A 24838-nucleotide genomic window follows, 5' to 3' on the forward strand; every position below is an offset into this window, starting at 1 on the left:
TTGGGTGTCTGCCCCTTGTTACTGCGGGACTGTGTGTTATTCGGGTGTCTGCGCCTTGTTACTGTGGGACTGTGTGGTGTTCGGGTGTCTGCGCCTTGTTACTGCGAGACTGTGTGGTGTTCGGGTGTCTGTACCTTGTTACTGCGAGACTGTGTGTTGTTCGGGTGCCTGTGCCTTGTTACTGTGGGACTGTGTGTTGTTCGGGTGTCTGCGCCTTGTTGCTGCGGGACTGTGTGTTGTTCGGGTGTCTGCGCCTTGTTGCTGCGGGACTGTGTGTTGTTCAGGTGTCTGCACCTTTTTACCTTGGGACTTTGTGTTGTTACGGTGCCTTGTTACCTTGGGACTTTGTGTTGTTTGGGTGTCTGCCCCTTGTTACTGCGGGACTGTGTGTTATTTGGGTGTCTGCGCCTTGTTACTGTGGGACTGTGTGTTGTTCGGGTGTCTGCGCCTTGTTACTGCGAGACTGTGCGGTGTTCGGGTGTCTGCGCCTTGTTACTGCGGGACTGTGTGGTGTTCGGGTGTCTGTACCTTGTTACTGCGAGACTGTGTGTTGTTCGGGTGTCTGCGCCTTGTTACTGTGAGACTGTGTGGTGTTCGGGTGTCTGCGCCTTGTTACTGCGGGACTGTGTGGTGTTCGGGTGTCTGTACCTTGTTACTGCGAGACTGTGTGTTGTTCGCGTGCCTGTGCCTTGTTACTGTGGGACTGTGTGGTGTTCGGGTGTCTGCGCCTTGTTGCTGCGGGACTGTGTGTTGTTCAGGTGTCTGCACCTTTTTACCTTGGGACTTTGTGTTGTTACGGTGTCTGTGCCTTCTTACCTTGGGACTTTGTGTTGTTTGGGTGTCTGCCCCTTGTTACTGCGGGACTGTGTGTTATTTGGGTGTCTGTGCCTTGTTACTGTGGGACTGTGTGTTGTTCAGGTGTCTGCCCCTTGTTGCTGTGGGACTGTGTGTTGTTCAGGTGTCTGCGCCTTGTTACTGTGGGACTGTGTGTTGTTCGGGTGTCTGCGCCTTGTTACTGTGGGACTGTGTTGTTCGGTTGTCTGCCCCTTGTTACCACGGGACTGTGTGTTGTTCGGGTGTCTGTGCTTTGTTGCTGCGGGACTGTGTGGTGTTCGGGTGTCTGCCCCTTGTTACCGCGGGACTGTGTGTTGTTCGAGTGTCTTTGCCTTGTTACCTTGGGACTTTGTGTTGTTTGGGTGTCTGCCCCTTGTTACTGCGGGACTGTGTGTTGTTCGGGTGTCTGCCCCTTGTTACTGCGGGACTGTGTGTTGTTCGGTTGTCTGCCCCTTGTTACTGCGGGACTGTGTGTTGTTCGGGTGCCTGTGCCTTGTTACTGTGGGACTGTGTGTTGTTTGGGTGTCTGCGCCTTGTTACTGTGGGACTGTGTGTTGTTTGGGTGTCTGCCCCTTGTTACTGCGGGACTGTGTGTTGTTCGGGTGTCTGTGCTTTGTTGCTGCGGGACTGTGTGGTGTTCGGGTGTCTGCCCCTTGTTACCGCGGGACTGTGTGTTGTTTGGGTGTCTGTGCCTTGTTACTGCGGGACTGTGTGGTGTTCAGGATCCCTTGCCACACGGGGTCCATGGTAAGGGGAGCTCCTGCTCGTCCAGGCTGGAAGTCCAGGATATGTGAGTGACAGAAATGAGCAAGGCTTTCCCTCTGCCTTGGCTCCTGTCCTGGGCTGCAATGTGGAAGATGTCAGATCTGCCAGAGCGCTGGTGTGGCACGGCATTTAGGAATGAAAAAAGGGGCCTTCAGCCAAAAGACCTGCCTTTACCACCAGCCACGCAGATTCCTGCTGGTCGTGCTATCGATCGACTCACAGGCAATATGGACACTGGAAAGATAGCAGGTTCCTTTTACGATGATATAAAGAATATACCTCAGTATCTAAATATTTTACAGCAGGGGAAAAAAAATACCCTGTCTGAAGACTTTTTAAATATGGAAATTTTTTATTTTCTTTCTCTGTAAACAGCATTTGGGGAGATTCTCTTCTCCAGCATGAAGAACACACTACGTTAGTTCCCTGACTACCGACGGTGGGTGATGATCCGGTTGCTATGGAAAGCTTTGGAGTTCTCTACGCTCAGCGATTGCATGCTGTGTTCTTTTGCTTTTGTAATGTGAATTTGACCTATAGAGTGAACTTTATCCAGAGCCTCTGGGGAGCTGTTCAAAGCTAATGAACCGTGGGGAAAAGAAACCATGTCCTGAGCCGCACAGAGCAGCTCCCGCGGCGCAAACCACCGCGCTCCAGTTCCGTGACGTTTTGCTCATTGCCGCGTCGGGTTTCCAGTTTCACAGATGGTGGATGGAAACAGAATATTGGCCCGCGTTGTCGTCTTCATGGCTTACCCTCCCCTCAGAGAGACACTTAACACAAACACACAGCAGGCAGCCTGTGGGGCCGTTGTGGGTGAGATATAAAATGCACGCGGGTTCGGTTCTGGGCCAGTCAGATACACAGCACAGGGGGCTGCTCAACCCCACGCCTGGCAGGATAAAATATGCACACCCGTCCAGCTCCGAACAAGGCAGAGCATATAGTGCCGGTGCCCGATGGTGTGCCAGGCGGGCATGTAACGTGCACATGCCCAGCTCTGAACCAGGTGGACATATTATACGTGTGGGCTCTCAGCTGTGTGCAAGGCAGGTATATAGCATGTATGTGGGCCCAGTTCTGTGCCAGGCAGATATATAATGGCATAGATGCTCACCTCTGTGCCAGGCAGATGTGTAACATGCACAGTTGCTCAGTTTGGTACCATGCAGATATATAACATGAACGGGTGCTGAGTTCTATACCACACAGATATACAACATTCGTGGTTGCTCAAGTCTGCACCAGGCGGGCATATAACATGCTCAACTGTGTACCACACAGATAGATAACATGAACGGGTGCTCAGCTCCGTACCAGGCAGACGTATAACATGCACAGGTGCTCAGCTCCGTACCAGGCAGAGGTATAACACGCACAGGTGCTCAGCTGTGTACCACACAGGTATGTAACACGCACAGGTGCTCAGCTGTGTACCACACAGGTATGTAACACGCACAGGTGCTCAGCTGTGTACCACACAGGTATGTAACACGCACAGGTGCTCAGCTCTGTACCACACAGGTATGTAACACGCACAGGTGCTCAGCTGTGTACCACACAGGTATGTAACACGCACAGGTGCTCAGCTGTGTACCACACAGGTATGTAACACGCACAGGTGCTCAGCTGTGTACCACACAGGTATGTAACACGCACAGGTGCTCAGCTGTGTACCACACAGGTATGTAACACGCACAGGTGCTCAGCTGTGTACCACACAGGTATGTAACACGCACAGGTGCTCAGCTGTGTACCACACAGGTATGTAACACGCACAGGTGCTCAGCTGTGTACCACACAGGTATGTAACATGCACAGGTGCTCAGCTCTGTACCACACAGGTATGTAACACGCACAGGTGCTCAGCTCTGTACCACACAGGTATCCAACATGCACGGGCGCTCAGCTGTGTACCACACAGGTATCCAACATGCACGGGCGCTCAGCTCTGTACCACACAGGTATACAACATGCACGGGCGCTCAGCTCTGTACCACACAGGTATACAACATGCACGGGCGCTCAGCTCTGTACCACACCGGTATCCAACATGCACGGGCGCTCAGCTCTGTACCACACAGGTATCCAACATGCACGGGCGCTCAGCTCTGTACCACACAGGTATCCAACATGCACGGGCGCTCAGCTCTGTACCACACAGGTATCCAACATGCACGGGCGCTCAGCTCTGTACCACACAGGTATACAACATGCACGGGCGCTCAGCTCTGTACCACACAGGTATACAACATGAACGGGCGCTCAGCTCTGTACCACACAGGTATCCAACATGCACGGGCGCTCAGCTCTGTACCACACAGGTATCCAACATACACGGGCGCTCAGCTCTGTACCACACAGGTATCCAACATGCACGGGCGCTCAGCTCTGTACCACACAGGTATCCAACATGAACGGGCGCTCAACTCTGTACCACACAGATATACAACATGAACGGGCGCTCAGCTCTGTACCACACAGATATACAACATGAACGGGCGCTCAGCTCTGTACCACACAGGTATACAACATGCACGGGCGCTCAGCTCTGTACCATACAGGTATTCAACATGCACAGGCGCTCAGCTCTGTACCACACAGATATACAACATGAACGGGCGCTCAGCTCTGTACCACACAGGTATACAACATGAACGGGCGCTCAGCTCTGTACCACACAGGTATACAACATGCACGGGCGCTCAGCTCTGTACCACACAGGTATACAACATGCACGGGTGCTGAGTTCTGTAACAGGCAGACATATTCCATGCGCAGGTGCTTAGTTGTATATCAGCTGGCATATGATGTGGCTGGACAAGATCCTTTTGCAACTCTGAGTGCTGAGAATTTGCATGTGTGATAGAACTCGGCTTCTGGAGTTAAAACTGTCCTCCTTTATTTGCTTGCAAATAAGATATAAATGGACAACAAGATAGGCATTTTCTCCCTTGTTTTCTTTTTTTTCTTCCTTTTTTTCTTCGTTCAGTTTCTCAAGTTTCAGTTTCCTCTTATACCAGAGGGAAATAAACTAAATTTTAGCCAGTGCTTTCTCCCAGCTGCTGAGATTGCAAGTTTCCTTCTTCTCTTACTTTTCTCACATGTTCTCACTGTATCCATATGTTTACCTATCACTTATAATGAAGAAAAACCAATGTTTTTATTCATATCCTTTTAGGGTATGCATTTTTTTGCATCTGACTTTAACCGATAAATGACCGTAAAGAGATATATTTTGATGGAATTGTAGAGGATTTGTTTCCAAAAAGGAGCTGATGCCACCGTTCTCAGTGATAAAGTTGACGTGTGTTTCGTGTCTGTCTGCTCCTAGGTGCCTCAGGACGAGTGGGGAGGGTACCCCACCGGTGGCAAAGATGAAGAGATTCCCTGCAGGAGAATGAGAAGCGGGAGTTACATTAAAGCCATGGGGGACGAGGAGAGCGGAGAGTCAGACTCCAGCCCCAAGACGTCACCAAAGTCGGCGATCCGACCGGAGCCGCTGCTGAAGTCCATCGGACAGAGACCGCTTGGAGAGCACCAGACGTAAGTGAGGCCAGCTGCCTTCCCACTCCAAGCGCTTCCCACTGTCCGCGGGCTCCCTCTGCAAAACCCCTTCGCCGTGAGCTGAGTGCCATCCATTTAAACAAATTCCCAAGCCGGAAATAGTAGACACCATGGCCATCAATTTTCAAGTTTTTTGTTTGGTTGGTTTGGTTTGGTTTGGTTTAGAACAACCAGAGCTTTGGCTATTTATTAATCACATAGTAATTAAGGAAGTATGCTTGGGCAACTTCCATTTCAAATTTTAAAGCCAATGTGATCTGTTGTATCTTTCTGATCATTCAAATTATCCTCAGGACAAGCACACGTCTCTGTTTGTATGAATGTGTGCATACGGGTGTGTGTTTGAATGTCTTTGTGAGTAAAAATCGTTAACAGGGAATTTTGTCGTTGTCTATAACTTTATAAGTGCATTTCTAGGCAACACATTTTTTGTAGGGGAGGGAGGAAGTAGACTAGCTTTATAAAGATAAAACCCTACACTTTACATATTTGCCCAAAATTTATTATTAATAAATTTAATTTTGAAAATATAGACAGATAAAACTCTTTGGGAAATCAGCAGTTCCTACGAACCATGAAAATATGACTGTTACTCTCAACAGCCAGCTGCTGTGAATCTTGAGTCCCACAGGTTAGTTCGGGTGATAATACCAAGAACTGCCTCCCGCGGCCGGCTAGTCCCACAGGTTAGTTTGGGAGCTAATGCCAAGAACTGCCTGGAAGCCCCCCGCCCCCCCCGCCTCCCGCGGCCAGCTGTGTGGTCCTGGGCAAGTGGACAGCCAGGGCGGACCTGCTTCTCAGCCTTGGCCAGTGCCACATAAGAGATATTAATCAAACCCACACGTCAGACACAGAGCCCCAGGCCGCAGGCCCTCCCTGTATCGTCTCTCTCCACGCCAGGTGCACCCAGCGATGAACCAGTGACCATGTGACCTCTTCCAATGTTTCCAGTTGCTCATTACTGTTGACTTACAAGATGAAAAAGTGAACTTTTAAATTGCAACCAAATCTTACAAATTAGAACTTAACAAATCCGAACTCTATCATTGTTGCCTGGTTCAACTAAATTCAAGCGCTATAGTGTTGGAATGGCAGACAAGACATGCCCTGAGACCAGGCCCTATGTCTGCCCAGCCCAGGCCCATCCATCTCCTCTTCTTCCACAGAGGGTGGTCAGTGCCAGCTTGTGGGACGAGTGGCTGAGAACAAAGCCAAAGTCTTACCCTGGGGAAGCTCTTAGACTTGTTGGAAGAAAATGGGGAGGAGGTGTTTGTAAGCCAGGAAACAACCAGGAAACATGATTACCAGGAAGGGGCTGGGGAGCTGGACGGAGCTGGGAGCAGAGCCAAGTTGTCTGACCCATCTGCTCCAACAGGCAAGTGAAGGATTGGACTGGATGTCGGCTCTCACCCACCTTTTATTTGGGGCACTTAAAGACATTAGGGGAATTATGAATTATGTGAGACCTCTTCCAGGGGAAAAGCACACACATGCAGAAGCTATGCTTCGTGGGTCCAGGGCTGCCAAACCAGCCTCAGTCCTGGGGTTTTGGACCCCCAGCTAAACAGCCATTGATAACTTCACACTTTAAACGTTTGTGATTCACTTCATGATTCTATACATTTGAAAGCAAAGCGTGAAAAGAAGAAAAAAAAAAAGCCTTTTTTAGACCATGGGCAGGAACTAAGAATTTTAAGAATTATTTCGTAATTTTAAGAATTATGAAAGGCATTTTCATGTTAATGGGTTCCTTCTCCCACTCATTCACCATCACTGCTCCGGGTCCCCCAGGATCGTTATCACCTCATTCTTCAGTGGCAGAGACGGTGTCTCCTTCCTTTCTTCACATCAGGGACTGGCCCAGAGTCCTGTACGAGGCTCCAGTGCTAACGATGTTCAGAGGACGCTCCCAGAACTTTACATTTGCAAAACTCACACCATCACCCAATGTAGTTGAAACTCTTCGAAAAGCCAGGGATTTTCGAAGGGATGTGAGCCCGAGGCCCCCTGACAGCATCACCTAAACACTGGCAAAACCCTCTGGGAGTTCACCCACCAACAACCCTTAACACCTGACCAGAAAGCATTCCACAGCCTCAAATCTGATCAGATGTGAGGAAAACGGGTGAGACGTGCTGCCTAAGTTACTCCTGTTCTAAACACAAATCCGTCTCTGCCCGTGGCCCCCGTGCCGCCGTCCACTCGGCAGACACAGGTCCGACTCTGCCCGTGGCCCCCGTGCCGCCGTCCACTCGGCAGACACAGGTCCGACTCTGCCCGTGGCCCCCGTGCCGCTGTCCACTCAGCAGAGATGGTGCAACAGTTGGGTCCATTCTTCCATTTATCCAGGATTTATTGCTTCATTGATCAGTCCAACAAATGTCAGGCATTCTGCCAAACTCAATTTATGCGTGCCCCAATCATTCTTTTTCCTTAAATCTGACACCGTGGTGTGGATGACAAAACGCAGACAGCAGCTGTGTGATGGGTCTAGACCACACCCTGCCTGCCGGGAACTAACCTGAAAGTCCCCGAAACTCCCATGGGTCACTCTTTGGGGTTAATGTAATGAAAATTTCTGCCAAAAAAAAAAAAAAATTTGTTACCAGGAGGTATCACCACATTTTTGCTATTGCCTGTTAGCACCTTAGTTTATCTTATATTCCTTTACGTTTTATGGATTCCAATGTAATTCATTTACCCATTTTCAATGGCATTGCTGAAGCTCAGCTACGGAACTCAGGGAAGCTCTGATGATGCCTGTTTTGTGGACAGAAACATGGCTCAGGGAGGTGAGGTGCTGGAGGCTGCACAAGCCACCAAGGCTCTCAGCTGAAGGTAACTCAGCCCCAAGCCCCGTGGCCTTCACCCTGTGGCACTGCTCTGTGGAGGGCAGTGGCTGAGGCCAGAGTAGATACTATGGGGAGAGGAGAAAAAGGAAGAAAATGGCCAGGACTGGGAGAACTCCCATAGTTGCCACTCTGTAACCCTGTGTTTCCAGGAAACAAGGGCACACTAAGTTGTAGTGAGTGTGGACAAAATTTCCTTGAAGGATTTTAACAGTGGAGATGTCAGAAGCACATCACAGGGACCTCAGATGAAACAGGAAAGACAAGACTGAGGAGGCACATACACATCCATGTGCTGTCTTCATTCTCCTGGCCTCCAGAGTCGTGTTAACTGTGCTGGGAACGACTTGGGTTTCACCCACGTGAACTCCCAGCACCACCCATGACTGTGGCTGGCACCGTGATGTCGTCTCTGCATCCTGCTCCATTACGCACAGCCCTTTCGTAACGTTCACTCCTGGGGTCCTTTCCATCTGGGCACATTTAAATATCTGCATTTTTAATGTGTAGCAGGTGAATATTCATATCCAAACATGTTCTCCTAATCCAATTCCTCATTTATCTTAGTTTTAGAATTGATTTCTGAATTGACCATTCCCACCTAAGCTTGGAGAAGGCTCAGTTGGATTTCACATGTTCACCACAGTATGGGTGCAGACGCCATAATGCCCAAGAGGCTGGCTGTGGAGGCGTCTGCTGGGATGGAGAGGAGAGAGGGTGAACTGTGGGGTGTCATGAGATGGAGAGGAGAGAGAGGTGAACTGTGGAGGTGTCTGATGGGATGAAGAGGAGAGGGGTGAACTGTGGGGGTGTCTGATGGGATGGAGAGGAGAGAGGGTGAACTGTGGGGGCGTCTGATGGGATGGAGAGGAGAGAGGGTGAACTGTGGGGGTGTCTGATGGGATGGAGAGGAGAGAGGGTGAACTGTGGGGGTGTCTGATGGGATGGAGAGGAGAGAGGGTGAACTGTGGGGGTGTCTGATGGGATGGAGAGGAGAGAGGGCGAACTGTGGGGGCGTCTGATGGGATGGGGAGGAGAGAGGGTGATCTGTGGGGGCACCTTCTGGGATGGAGAGGAGAGAGGGGTGAACTATGGGGGCATCTGATGGGATGGAGAGGAGAGAGGGTGAACCGTGGGGTGTCTGAAGAGCTGGAGAGGAGAGAAGGTGAACTGTGGGGGCATCTGATGAGATGGAGAAGACAGAAAGGGTGAAGAGTGTCTGAGAGAAAAGTCCTGTAGACCCCTGACTGCTGTCTGTGGGCTTCACAGCTTGGGGAACGTGGTCTTGCTTAAGTTATATTTAATCATCAATAATAACAGCTCATTTATTCGGGAAGTATGTAGGAAACATCACATGCTGTTCTGGTGCCCAAATGCAGGAAAATTAACACCAGAGAATGGAGCTTTCAGTCCAGAGGCTGGCCACCAAGGGCTGGCCAAGGGCCTGTTTTGTGAATAAAGTTTTATTGGAATGTGGCCCACTCACTGGTCATCATGTTGCTGCAGCTGCCTCCCAGGTTCAGGTGGGCTGAGCAGGTGTGAGGCACCCCGACACCTGGCAGACCCTAGAATACTCACATCTGGCCCTTTACAGAAAGCGTGAGCCGACCCCTTAGAATCTAACAGAGCCCGTGCCCTTTAGTGAGTAGTCACAAGCGGTGTAGGTAACTTACATGTGTAAAGTGAGGTACTCTCTAAATGCGTGAGACAGGACTCCTAACCCATTCCGGGAGCTCCGGGCTTGTCTCTCTGCAGACTCACATCTGCACTGAGAGGTCCAGCCTAGAGCATGAGGGTAAGCGGTGGGTAGGAGAGCATCGGCCCTGCGTAGAGCAGGACCAAGTTCCCAAAATGCAGCATTTTTACGGGAGAGGGAAATGATATTTTATAATAGCACTATTTCATGTTGAATGCCAACTCTGTTGCATCACTCAGGTGCGATCAGAAAATGGAAACACGTTCCGCGTCACCAGATTTTAGTGTACGAGGGGTAAGGTGAGACCGGAGAGTGATGAACTAGGCATAGTGCTGGCAATAATTACAGGACTTGTAGTATACCAAGAACAACAGCCATCCCAGCCCTCACCGCTCTGGTAACTGTGCTGAAGCAGACACCATGACCCACGCCTTAGAGATGAAGAGCCGTGTCTCAGCGAGTCACACCGCCGCTGGAAGTCAACTCTAGGTCTCTCGGTTTTATGCCGCTAAACCACGCTGCCCCCCGCCCCCAGAGGCAGCAGAATCTCCCCTCGGTGATGAGTCACGTCCCTCGGTGATGAGTCACGTCCCTCGGTGATGAGTCACGTCCCTCGGTGATGAGTCCTGTGCGTGGCCTTCCCACCAGAGCCTCAGTATCCATTGAGCAAGCGCATTTATTAAACAGTTTGTTGGCGTTTCCATTTTATTATGACCCAAATCGTGTGTTACTGCAAATAAAAGCTCCCACTTAGGCTGAGCTAAGCACCTTTACTGATAAAGTTGGCTGACCCACATTAAACTGCCAACATTCAGCCAATATTCAAAAGCAGAAATTGTATATGGTTCAACCTGATCATTCCGGCCCCAAGAAAGGAAACCCACGAACACACATGATGACGGGAATCTCACTCTACATAAATATGGGACTCATGAGATTTTGCAATCCTTGAGAAAATACCGAATGAGTCTCTCTTGAAGATGTTTCTTCGCCTAAGAGTTGTGTTTGGAATCCCCTGCTGTGCTTCCTGCTAGTGACTGAGTGTCTTCTATAAACACACACGTGTGTACACACTCACAACACAGGGACAGAGAGAGGCAAGCGAGGGAGAAACACAATGTTAGGTCATAATGATGCGTAACAAGAGGCTATGAACAATACAAAAAATCATCACCAGCGACAGAGTTTCTTCCTCTTTAGGAGTGACTAGTATTCCACACCGTATCTACTGCATTTTCATCCACTCACCCCTTGGTGACGGAGGTTGACTCTGTGACTTGGCGATTGTGAGCAGTGCTGTGGCGAATGAGGGAAGGCAGACATGAACGGAAGCAGAGGGCATTAGGTTACATGAAATAAGCCAAAATACAGAAAAACAAACACTGCAAATCCCCACCTAAATGCAGGACCTAAAACAATGGAACTGACAGGTGCAGAGAGTGTAATGGAGGTTCAGAACCTGGGGGTGTAGAAAATGGAGAGACAAGGGTCAAAAGAACCAGCCTCAGTGAGACGGGAGGATATTCTTCATGTTTTGAGATCACTATGGCACGCTGAATACTGCGAGTAATTGAGTACTGCACATTTCAATATCACTGAATGAATTTCTAATGTTTTCATCACACAACTGTTAAATATTTGAGCTGATAGCTATGTTAATTCACTTAATTTTTTACATTGTATTTAAAATCACAACACACTTTTTAACCCCATAAATACACATACTTTGTCAATATACTATAAAAAATTTTTAAGGGGCCGGGTGCAGTGGCTCACACCTGTAATCCCAGCACTTTGGGAGGCCAAGGCGGGTGGATTGCCTGAGGTCAGGAGTTCGAGACCAGCCTGGCCAACATGGCAAAACCCCATCTCCACTAAAAATACAAAACTTAGCCAGGTGTGGTGGCACATGCCCATAATCCCAGCTACTTGGCAGGCTGAGGCAGGAGAATTGCTTGAACCCAGGAGGCAGAGGTTGCAGAGAACCGAGATCACACCATTACATGCCTGGGCTGCAGAGTTAGACTGTCTCAAAATAACAGTAATAATAATAATAATAGTTCAAGTAAATGTCACGGGACATCCAACAAGAGGTTTATTGTGAGAAATGGAAGAGGAAAGGCGGCCTTGCTGGAGGCTGCGTCCTGGTGTCCCTGCAGCAGGGACAGGTGTCGAGAGCAGCCTGCGGCCGGGGGAGTGAGAGGAACCTGCAGAACCCAGGAAGGAGCAGCAGCCTCGGAGTCCCACGGCGGCCCACGGCGTGCTGGGGAGCGGGCAGCACTCAGCGCAGTCAGCACTGACCTTCCTTTTCAACCCGCCTGGGCCCCGCGGGTCCTGAGCCCCCGCCCGAAGCCTCGGAGCTGCCATTGGCACCAGCACGGGTGCTCATAGCTGCCAGAGGCAAGGTGTGGAAATCTGCGTTAACGTAATCTGACGACGTTTTGCCGGTAAATTACACAAAGAGACACCCTTATCCTAAGTTTATTTTATACCCAAAGGCTGCTTTAAACAAAATGGGTGATTCTATAATTGTATTTTGAACAGAATTGAAAGTAATTGGATACAGTGCACTGAGTGTTTTTCTCTTTTTTGCACCAAAGAGCTTCCCAGCAGGAGCTGATTGACAAAATCTGTTAAGTTGCCAAGTGATTCAAACGATAAAAATGTGAATGAATGTTCACTTGTCTCCGTGAGGCTTTTATTCTCCTCTTGGTGTGCACGAACAACTTCTAGTCACCTGAACAGTAGTTAAGAATGCAAATGTTATGGGAAGATGGACTTACTAATTGTACTTAATTTTAATTTGATAGGTATGGGTTCAGGTTCTTACCCGGAAGTTATCAGGCACACCAAGGCCCCGGAGGCTCTGGACACCTGCACTGACCGTGCCGTCCTGCGAGATGGACTATGTCAGCAGTTCTTTTTTGACTGCCTGGTACGGGAGTGGAAGAAGGCTGGGTCTTTAATTAGCTGTTATCAGCCCTCCTTCCGGACCACAGAGCAGAGCACTCCTTCTGCAGAGACTGCAGGGATTCTACTTCAAAATGTCCCACCTATGCCAGAATTATTCTGTTAAAAACCATCTTATCTTCCTGCTGTAAAACTGAGAAAAAAATCAGTCTTCTCATTAATCACTTAATATGCACATCCTAATTATACATATGAGCACTCTCACTTATGCCCTGCTGTATTTTCTAACATGGTGCATGATAACAGAAGGCCTTGCGCTCTCAAAACTAAAAATAAAAACAAGCAGCAATCCTGTCCCACCTGTCTCATGCCCTGGTGTACAGGTTCTCGGCCTCGTGTCCCCAGTCGGAAAGGTCGGATCCCCGGGACTGATGGCCCCGTCCATGGGTCAGACCCTGCCCATGTGCAGGGCACCACTTAGAATTATTATCAACTAATTGAAATGCAAATTCCAAGTCCTGCTGAATCCAATTTACTGCATTTCTAAATTAGCTTATGTATTAGTGTTTGAGATACTGGACTTGCTTATGTATTAACATTTGAAATACTTGAATAACCAATTCAATTCTGATTGTGATGAAAGGTAGACCAAATAATTTCATCTGGAGGCCTTTGCTTTTTTTCTCTGCTTAGTTCAGTTAAAAAGTCAAAGCTCTAATAATTTTAAATATCTGAGTCATTCTCTAGTGAAGGTAGCACTTTAAATTTATAAGGAAAAACGAGCTTATTTCAAAGATACTTCATATCATATATAAAGATAAATTCTGATGGATTAAATATGTAAGCATAAAAATCATATATATACACACATATGTGTATATGTATAGACACATATGTATATGAGTATTCTATACTCTTGGGATGGAGAAGAGGTATCTGGGCCTGATTCCATGGGGCAGAATTATAAAGATACCACTTTAAATTCATAAAATTGAAAACTTCTTTATGATAAAAGCCAACAAGCAAACTAAAAATACTATCACCAAAGTAAAATCATAATGAAAACCTGGGAAAGAGTTTTTCAATATAAGTAACAAATGTTTGTATTTTTAATCTATAAAGCTCGCCTTACAAATCAATAAAGGAAAAAATGAATGACTCTATGCAAAAATGAGTAAAGGCCAAGCAAAGACTATTCATCTACCTTATCAATAACTAAAACTTTTGGAGAGCATGCCATTTAAAACTGAAAATCTAAAAGTTTCTTCTAAAGAAATTCCTGAAAAGCATGCAAAGACGTGAAAAATACAGCCACGTTCACTAGCGTGTTACACATCATTGTAAAAACACAGTACATTGCCTAAGTGCCTATCGTGAGGGGTTGGTTTGGGTGAAGTGGGGGCACTGAGAAAACCTCTCCATGCCCTGCTACCAGCCTCAGCAAAAGGCAGCTCTGGAGGAAGTAAAGTGTGTGCTGTGGCACAGGCAGCCCCAGGGCAGCACGATTCAGCCAGCTCTGCACCTCATCTGATGGTCTCAACACCTCCACCGAAAGCCCGATCGAATAAGAGAGCCCTGTCCGCTTCCCAGCACTAATACCATTGACCTCCATGCCCACTGTTCTGTACACAATGACCAAGATTTCATCAAAACTTAGGAGACATAGTAAAATTAAAGCTCATTCTCAAGACACAGGGCAATCGAGACAAGATTCAGAAGTGGCATGGATGTCCCCACAAACTCTCAGAGAAGCCGTTAAAGTAACCATGGTCATGTGATCAAGCAGCAGCACAGTGGGCCTGGCTCAGTGGGAAGCAGCGGAGAGAGGAGAACTCTAAGAAAGAGGCAGAGGTAAAGACCACAGATGGGATTCATGGTTTCAGAAATCAGTAATTTTCCTGATGAGTCATCAGTAGGCTCGACATAACGAAGGAATCAGTGACCTTGAAGACAGGTCCATGGAAATTACCCAGCAGAGGCTCAGAGAAAAAGCGTGGGAACTGGAAGGCAGAAAGAGCATCCAAGAGCTGTGGAGAGCGATCTAATGTTCTCACACACACAGAACCCGAAGCCCAGTGGAGGGAGGAAGGGAGAGCAGAACAGGAGAAACGTGGGAAGCGCTGTGCCAGGGAATTTCTAACATTAACGAGATACGTCACCTCACAGACTGAAGAATCTGAGAAAATCTCAAGACAGATCAACCCCGGAAACAAACCCCACACAGAACTGAAGGATACAGACAAAATCTCTCCCATATGCACACACCACAGTCAAACCAACAGAAGTGAAGGATACAGACAAAACCCCGCCCATACACACACCACAGTCAAACCACCGGAAGTGAAGGATACAGACAAAACCCCACACATGTACACACCACAGTCAAACCACCGGAAGTGAAGGATACAGACAAAACCCCGCCCATACACACACCACAGTCAAACCACCGGAAGTGAAGGATACAGACAAAACCCCACACATGTACACGCCACAGTCAAACCACCAGAAGTGAAAGATACAGACAAAACCCCACACATGTACACACCACAGTCAAACCACCGGAAGTGAAGGATACAGACAAAACCCGCACAGATACACACCACAGTCAAACCACCGGAAGTGAAGGATACAGACAAAACCCCACACATGTACACGCCACAGTCAAACCACCGGAAGTGAAGGATACAGACAAAACCCCGCCCATACACACACCACAGTCAAACCACCGGAAGTGAAGGATACAGACAAAACCCCACACATGTACACACCACAGTCAAACCACCGGAAGTGAAGGATACAGACAAAACCCGCACAGATACACACCACAGTCAAACCACCGGAAGTGAAGGATACAGACAAAACCCCGCCCATACACACACCACAGTCAAACCACCAGAAGTGAAGGATACAGACAAAACCCCACACATGTACACGCCACAGTCAAACCACCAGAAGTGAAAGATACAGACAAAACCCCACACATGTACACACCACAGTCAAACCACCGGAAGTGAAGGATACAGACAAAACCCGCACAGATACACACCACAGTCAAACCACCGGAAGTGAAGGATACAGACAAAACCCCACACATGTACACACCACAGTCAAACCACCGGAAGTGAAGGATACAGACAAAACCCACACAGATACACACCACAGTCAAACCACCGGAAGTGAAGGATACAGACAAAACCCGCACAGATACACACCACAGTCAAACCACCGGAAGTGACGGATACAGACAAAACCCCACACATGTACACACCACAGTCAAACCACCAGAAGTGAAAGATACAGACAAAACCCCGCCCATACACACACCACAGTCAAACTACCGGAAGTGAAGGATACAGAAAAGACCCCGCCCATATACACACCACAGTCAAACTACTGGAAGTGAAGGATACAGACAAAACCCCACACATGTACACACCACAGTCAAACCACCAGAAGTGACGGATACAGACAAAACCCGCACAGATACACACCACGGTCAAACCACTGGAAGTGAAGGATACAGACAAAACCCCGCCCATATACACACCACAGTCAAACTACCGGAAGTGAAGGATACAGACAAAACCCCACACATGTACACACCACAGTCAAACCACCGGAAGTGACAGATACAGACAAAACCCCGCCCATACACACACCACAGTCAAACCACCAGAAGTGAAGGATACAGACAAAACCCGCACAGATACACACCACAGTCAAACTACCGGAAGTGAAGGATACAGAAAAAACCCCACACATGTACACACCACAGTCAAACTAACAGAAGCAAAGGATACAGACAAAACCTTTTCCAAAAAAAAAAAAAAAACCAAGAAAATTAAAGACTATTGTATACAGAAGAATAAAGAACTACAGCAAACTTTTCATCATAAACTATTTCGCCAGAACACAATCAAGTGGCATATTTAAAATAGGAAAAGAAAGGACGTTAGCCCAGAATTCTAGACTGAGAGAAAATATCTTTCATAAATCAAAGTGAAATAAAGACATCCTTAGGAAAAAAAAAAAAGCTGGGAGAATCCATTGCTAGCAGACCAGTACTGCCAGAAATATGAAATGAAGTTCTTTCTCCTTCCCCCCTGCCACCCAAGATGAGGTCTCGCTCCCTCAAACCAGGCTGGAGTGCAGTGATGTGATCTCAGCTCACTGCAACCACCTCCTCCCAGGTTCAAGCGATTCTCCTGCCTCAGCCTCCCGAGTAGCTGGGATTAGACGTGTGCACCACCACACCCGATTAATTTTTGTATTTTGTATTTTTAGTAGAGACAGGGTTTCACCAGGTTGGCCAGATTAGTCTCAAACTCTGGACCTGAAATGGCCCGCCCGCCTCTGCCTCCCAAGAAAGGAAGTTCTTGAAGCATGGCTGTGAGAGAAGAGGGCAGCAGGAACTTAGAACTGCAGTGAGAGGAAGGGCTGCATGTTTCATTGTGGTGGTGGCTGCGTGACCGTGCATTTGCCGAAATTCTTACAGCCATGGAGAGAGTGAGACACATTGACCGATTCAGCATCTGCACCTGAACTGCCAAAAATGAATCTTCCAAAACAATGGATAGTGGAGGATGCAACAGAATCCTGTGAAGCAGTTTCTCCAAGGTGAGAAATAAACTGTATTCTTGTACATTTTTCATCATATACAGGAAGAGTATGTGATGAATATGACATCATATATATGTCATATACATTTTTCATCATGTACAGGAAGAGAAGGGGCAGACCTCAGCCTCCTGACACCCGTTTGGGGATATATTTATGAGTAGCCTATTTAAGTCATGAGATGGCTCCAAGCCTCTTCTCCCTGCCATCTGCCGTTGGTTGGGTGAGGTGATCAAATGAGTAACCAAGAGAACACCAGCTATTGGTGGACGCATCTGAGAAGAGCTCAGAAGACAGGCCTCAGACATTCCTCCTGGCCCATCAGCCTGCCCTGGAAACACCTTTTGCTCCAGACAGCGTAACACCACCATGCTGGCAAGCTGGTTGCCTGGCCCGGGGATCTCCTAGCGTCCACTGGACCATGGCAGGTGGCTGTGCCTCCATAGGCAGGGAGCGTCAGGGCTGCTTTTGAGACTTTGCAGAGTCAGGCTGACATCTGAGTCGGAAGCCTTTCAAAGAAATCACAGTTTTTGCGGAATCCATCTAGAAAGACGAAAGACCCTTCAGAGCCGCTTCCTGTGTTTCTAAGCCCAGCAATCCTGACATTGCTGCGTTTCCTGATGCTGAGACTCCATTTGGTATCTCGGCTTTCACAGCTTCCTTCACACCACTCAGCTCCTAGCACGTCTTGGCCACCAGCTCCAAGTCCTGCCTCTCACGTCAAAGGCTGATCTCATGTCTCAGCTTTCTGTTTGAGACCCTCCACGCTCCGGTTGCAGGGGTTTGCCATATCCCAGTGCAGATCCTTCATGATCTGCCCCGGAAAGCCTTGTTCCCCTGACAGCTTTCTTCCTCCTCACTCCCCTACTTGAAGTTGGCTGTTCACCGTCTCCTCCCTGACTGCCTCCTCCAGGAAGCCTCCCTGGAGTTAGGTCCCCTGCAGCGAATTTCCACTGCTCGTGCTTGTCTCTGCCACACGCCTGTTTGCTTTCCCAAGAGTCGCCATAGCCTTTGAAAGCAAGAGCTGTCTCACTTACCACTGCCATTGCACCTGCACTGGGAGGCATTACACGTGCTGCGCACACACTGGATGAATGGATAAAACCAACGTCTTATGATGCACTTGTCAGGGATTATTGATAATCAACTTAATAAATGAACTGCTATTAGCAACGCCGATAAAGTAATCATGTTTAGAGCCTAAACATAAAGATAATCAATTTAAAAGACGTGTGTAAAGCTGATTCACATTCCCCCGATTTCTTAAGCTGCTTTAAGTTCTATCAGTCAAAACGGGAGCAGACGCCAGCCTCCTCGTGCGTGCCACACACCTGCAACCTGCAGTTCTTCAGGGAATAGGAAGCTATGTGCTCCTGCGGGGGAGGTGTCCTCTCTCTCACAGTCTCCTCCACCACTGATGGGCTGCTGGCTCCACATTTTTAGTCTCAGCTGGAGGGAAGCGGAGGGGAGATTCTGGTCCAGCCTGTGTTGCAACCGTTGCCAGCACGTGTGGAGAGAGCATTTGCACTCTGATCGGTCCAACCCTAGGGGTTCCCAGGTCTCTGATGACGTCTCTCATCAGAGGCACAGGCATCCGGGCACGAGGTGAGGGCCTGGGGATTCGAATGGCACTTGGCACTTGCTCCTGGGGACTCTGCCCATCGGGGAAGCAGCTAACCCCACACCCGGCGGGCCCAACAGGCAGCCGTGAAGAACGGCCGCGGGACATTATCCAGCCACCTGTTTCGTGCTGTTCCCAGTATCTCACCTTACATCTCTTTGTGGATTTCATTGTTTCCCTAGTAAATTCTTCGCTTTTTACCTCATTTCTTTTTTCTTGTGCATACCAACTCTAGTCTCATTCTAACTTTTTCTATTAGAAAAAATTTCCTTAGTTAAATCAAAAACTTAAGTAAAAGGAAAGACAACTTAAAAACTTCCATTTTTAAATTTCACGCTTTACTTATTCTTTTCTGTTCTTTCTATATTTCTCATATTTTACTTCAACATCTAGTTTTTAACCTGCTACAACTGATATTGTTTTCATGAAGACCTTAGTTAAGAGGGAGGCTCCTAAGACTGGGGCCTGCTTTGTTCATTAATACTGACTGGGCACACGAGGGCTCACACCTGTAATCCCAGCACTTTAGGAGGCCAAGGAGGGCAGATCACTTGAGGTCAAGAGTTTGAGACCAGCCTGGCTAACGTGGCAAAGCCCCTTCTCTACTAAAAATACAAAAAATTAGCCAGGCGTGGTGGTGCATGCCTGTAATTCCAGCTACCCAGGAGGCTGAGGCAGGAGAATTACTTGAATCTGGGAGGTGGAGGTTGCAGTGAGCTGAGATTGCACTACTGCACTCCAACCTGGGCAACAGAGCAAGCAAGAAAAAATATATATATACTCCTTAGGGCTGTCAGCTCAGAGGGCTGCAGTGGGTGCTGTGTTTCACCATCCAGCTCTTTACAGAGAACTGCAGCCTAAAAACACATCATCCACAGAATACATACGCTTTTCTTTAAGCCAACTGTGCCATTGCAGGTGCAAACAAGAAATGCAGCTTAGCGAGCTCACCACAGGGAGACGTCCCTAGAGATGTGTCTCTGGGAAACCTGGCAGCCCTGCGCCCCCACCACCCAGCTGTGGGCAGTGCCTGGGCAGTACTGTAGCCAGCCTCTCAGCACACTCGCACTCCATTCAGTAAATGAGTTATTAAGCTGATGCTTAAACTGTAAAATTAGGACTCATCGTAAAGAGCTAACACAATATGTAATTATGTGAAGTGGAGTATCACTCTGTCTCTGCTATGTCCATCCCCAGGGGTATCCACTGCCCATGATTTTACCCTGTCCAGACACTTTCGTGTGTGTATAAAAATGTACACGAATGGACGTATTTTACAATAAACATGAGGTCCCACTGTGCGCATTACTGTACAATTTCCTTTTCTCTCCCAAATATTTTGTTAGTTTTCTGTTGCTATCATAAAAACTGCCACAAACTTAGTGGCTTAAAACAAGACGTTTATCCTCAGCCAAGTCCTGCAGGTCATGAGCCCAATACGGGTCTCTCTGGGCTAAGGCTGAGGTGTGAGCAGCCTGCCCTTCCCGGGGCTCTGAGTGGGGAGTGGGTTTCTTGCACATCAAGGTGTTACAGTTGCAGGACCAAAGCCCCGTGTCCTTGCTGTCAGCTGAGGTCAGCCCCCCGTTTCCAGAGGTCGCCCACAGGCACGTGTTGGCTCTGGCCCCTGCCTGCATCTTCAGAGCCAGCTGGACAGGGTGGGGGGTCTCTCACTCTGCAGACCCCTCCTGTCTCATGTCCACATCGATCTCCAACTCGCTCTGCCTTCCTCTTCTGCTCTCAAGGCTCCTGCGATGAGCGGGGGCCTGCCTGGGTCATCAGGAGGTTCTCACTACCCCAGGGTCGGCTGGTTAGCAACCTCAGTTCCGCCCGCACCCTTCCTGCCCGCTTGCTGTATAGCGTGACGTGTTCACAGATGTGGCACCAGCGTGGAAGGCCCCAGGGGTCAGAGTCCCGCCTGCAGACCTACCACATGCATCCTTCTGCGACAGACTCTGGGTCCAGGTGTCACTGGACGGACACACTGCTGCGCGACTTTAACTTTACTGTTGGGGAACTGCCTCTACGTTTTCACTGCTGCACAGAGTGTGGCAGAGAAAATACTTGTGAATGTGCAGCCACCAGTCTACTTATTCCCGAGGTATCTCTTCTTCTGGGCAGCGTCACAGGGGCGTTTTCTGGGGGTGTGGCTGCCTCTGAAGCTTTTATCTTCATCAGTGCAGCTAAGGAGATTCTGACTAGAATGGAGGTTATTCCAATTTTTTTTTCTTTTTTTTTTTAATGGGCTCCCTATACCCGTAAACTATGCATAGTTTAACCCCTACCTCTGGAAAGTCCTGGCGGGAGGGCGAGGACCCCACAGACGCTGGCTTACTGCCTGTTTCCCTAAAAACGTAACAGCATGCTTTCTTAAAAACATCCTACTTCCAAAGGGCAGCTTGAGAATCTCCTAATTTTAGGCGGCATAGCCTTATCCCAAGTACCGGTCTCTCTGCAGAAATCCATTGCCCATTCATCTATAGGAATGATTTAATTTCAGGAAATAACTTTCTTAGAAGATTTTTATAGATTTGCTTCTCAGGGAAAGTACCTTTGCCTATAGTGGTCTGCCAGCTTCAGGGGGATTGTCCTGAAAACTGAAAATGGTGATCTGGGGTGAAGCCAGAGAGGAAGTGGCTCGTGGGTGGATTTAAACATTTTCAATTGTTTTCTAATTCATTAACTTCTGCTTTTATTGCTATTTCTTCTTTGGCTTTCCTTAGACCTATTTGTTGTTTCATTCTTCATCTGAAAATATATTTAGTAATAAAAGTATATGAGGCTATAAGTGTTCCTAAGAATATATCTTAGCTACATCACACATATATTGATAGATAATGCTTTTACAGTCACTAATTTCTAAACACTCAGCAATTTTGACTTTGATTTCCACTTTGACTCAAGGGATGCATGAATGAAAGGAAGGAGAGAGAAGGTTACTAGTGCAAATATAGCCACTATTAATTATTTTTCTTCCTTTAAATTACTTTTTCAAATTTTTATAATGTGTAACATTATTTAATACTGGCCTCTTTCTCTTTTCAGCCCATGCTTTCGGTAGGGAGTTAGGTTTAGAGACATAGATAAAATACCATCATTTTTTTCCATTTCTAATTATATGAAGTCTTAACTTTCAAAAACAGCTAAGTCATTCATGATAACACTCAGAGCCACAAAGTGCATTTACTAGCTCTTCAGTATACCAGTGAGCTACTTTTCTGCATTTTCCTCTGACTGTGATACGTGCATTCCTGCCCCATAACCAAGGGCCTTACCTGAGTTCATCGCACGACTCCTAACAGAGGTCTGGCCGCGCAATGGACAAAGCATTTTTCACATTTGCATGGTGAAGAGTGTTCAGAATAATCATTCCTTGAACATGAGTCACTCTCTTTACTGTCATGGACTTCAGAATGTCTAACAGCAGCAGCACAGATAGTTCAGCTAAATACTTCTGTGAAAATTCACACAAGGCTTTCTGTTCATGTCTCTTAATCTAATGGCTGTTGAAGGTCTGACACTTCAGGATTCCAGAGAATGTACTGAATGAAGAGAATACAGCAAAAAAGAGTCCAATCTGTAAGATTTCAGGACACAGCTAAGTAGAATCACACCATTAGTAGAACCTGGTGCTAACCTTGAAGCAGCAGTGAGTTTTACTAAACAAGTCATCTTAGATGTAATTCTCCTTAACAGTAAAGACAGTGTATTCTGTGAGTTCATTGTCTTCTTTGGCATATGATACCTAATATATGAATTTATTCATTTATTCATTCGGTAAGTAAATACATATTAAGGACTGAATAGATAAATTAATTGTCAAGTAAATAATATGTGTATAGACTGTTAAAACATTAACAGTGTTTAACAGGGTGCTGTGGCTCACACCTGTAATCCCACCACTTTGGGTGGCTGAGGCGGGCAGATCACTTGAGGTCAGCAGTGCAAGACCAGTCTGGCCAACATGGTGAAACCCTGTCTCTACTAAAAAAAAAAAAAAATTAGCTGAGCGTGGTGGTGCATGCCTGTAATCCCAGCTACTCAGAAGGCTGAGGCAGGAGAATCACTTGAACCTGGGAGGTGGAGGTTGCATTGTGCTGAGATCACACCACTGCACTCCAGCCTGGGCCAGAGAGTGTGACTTCATCTCAAGTTTGGAGGGAAATCGGCCAATGTAAGCATTCATCTCTTCTAAAACACACCTGCACATCAACATCCATGCAGGTGTTTGACCATATGCCATGGTACCACATCCTAGTTGACACACACAAACTATCGCACACAGCAGTGAAAACTAATAATGCATGAATGCACAATAATCCTAACAGTGGTTATCTCTGGATTTGTGGTTGAATTGTATTTTCTTTTAAATATTTTCCAAATTTCCTGCAAAAACCATGTAGCACTAAAATAAGAAAAGATATTGAAAAACATTAGGTTCATTGTCTTCTAAGCCCCCTAGCAACCTATAAGTACAGTTTTTTCCAATAATAATGCTGCATTTAAAAACAAATTATCCTTGTGTTGCAGTTACCATAGTAATAAATTTGTGATCAACAGCTTTATTATACTTTTCAGCTATGAGGGGAACGATAATTTTATGTGTGTTTCAAAGCTTCAGAAATGAAATTTATTCTTAGTGTATTACCACATTTTGTGTCTCCAAGGTCATTTTTTTTGAGACAGGGTCTTGCCCTGTTGCCCAGGCTGGAGTGCAGTGGCAGAATCACAGCTCCCTGCCGCCTCAGCCTCCCCAGGCTCAAATGATCCTCTTACCTCAACTTCCCGAGTATCTGGGGCTACAGGCTTGTGCCATCATGCCCAGCTAATTTGTTTGTCTGTTTTGTTTTGTTTTTTTGTAGAGATGGGGTTTCACCATGTAGCCCAGGCTGGTCTCAAACTCCTGGGCTCGAGCAATCTACCTATCCCAGGGTGTTTTTAAAGAAGATGTACAGTAAGGGAATACTTAGAGACAGAACCACATCACGGGGAGTGGTTGGGGTTTGCTGTTAGCACCAGGGAACCCCTTGCTTTGATGGAGAGTGAGGAATGCGCATTTGAGTATTGCTGGGATAGAAGCTTTCTGAGGTCGCTTCCGACTCAACACCATTTACATTTGGGAATGGACTGTACTAGTTTCTGGGCTGCCATAACAAAATACCACACACAGGGTGGCTTAAAACAATAAAAATTTACTCTCTCCCAGTTCTGGAAGCCAGCAGTCTGAAATCAAGGTGTGGACAAGGCCCCGCTCCCTGCACGTCTCTAGGGGAGGATCCCTCCTTCCTCTTCAGCATCCGTGGCTATGGCTGCATCACTCCGCCCTCGGCCTCTGCCTCCCAAGGCCTTCCCCATCTTCGTCCCTTCTCATCTCATAAGAGCACTGTCATCCTAGGAGCCCGCTCCGGTGACCTCATCTCAACTCATTCCATCTGCAGTGACCCTATTTCCAAGCGAGGTCATGTTCTGAGGCACTGGGGGTGAGGATCTCCCTGGACCTTTTCTAGAGGGAGACACAGTTCAGTCCATAATAGAAGCAATCGCGTAGCCAGGATAATGAAGTATGCATAAAACGGCACCCCTCTATCTTGGTAATTATCAGACACTGTTTCTGAAACTTATTTCCGTCTCCATGTTGACTTTTCTCTTCCGGAATCTGTGGTCAAACACGGGATGTCATTTCTCCAGCTGGGTGACCATGGTGATTTTGCTGCTGACTACTGGAAGCACGGATTACTCAGCTGAAACCTGATTTCCCTTCCTCAGTTATCTGTCTTCAAATCAGTTTAGCGAATGATTGTGATTCTTCATGAAGAGCAGTAACTTTAGCTACCTAAAATAAAGAGAAGTGTATATTCCACACTCTCAAGTTCCACTTTAATTTCATGGTTAACTGAGTTTGTCGTTCTAAGAAATTGGTTGCTCAAGATCTTGTTCTGTCCTATTCGCCTGAAAATGGGAATCCCACCTGTGTGCTCCTGG

General features: G+C 47.4%; 1 protein-coding gene across 10 annotated transcripts in view; it reads left to right on the forward strand.

Moving 5' to 3' along the window:
* DLGAP2 (DLG associated protein 2) overlaps window positions 1–24838 on the forward strand; it is a 919850-nt gene that overhangs the window by 788677 nt on the left and 106335 nt on the right. For all 10 annotated transcript variants that reach the window (XM_045398975.3, XM_045398980.3, XM_045398976.3 and 7 more), the window contains one exon: window positions 4934–5145. In XM_045398975.3, the coding sequence (XP_045254910.1) occupies window positions 4934–5145 (212 nt within the window). The remainder of the gene's footprint in view (window positions 1–4933; window positions 5146–24838) is intronic.

Source organism: Macaca fascicularis, chromosome 8 (assembly GCF_037993035.2).
Source record: "Macaca fascicularis isolate 582-1 chromosome 8, T2T-MFA8v1.1".
Classification (NCBI taxonomy): Eukaryota; Metazoa; Chordata; class Mammalia; order Primates; family Cercopithecidae; genus Macaca; species Macaca fascicularis.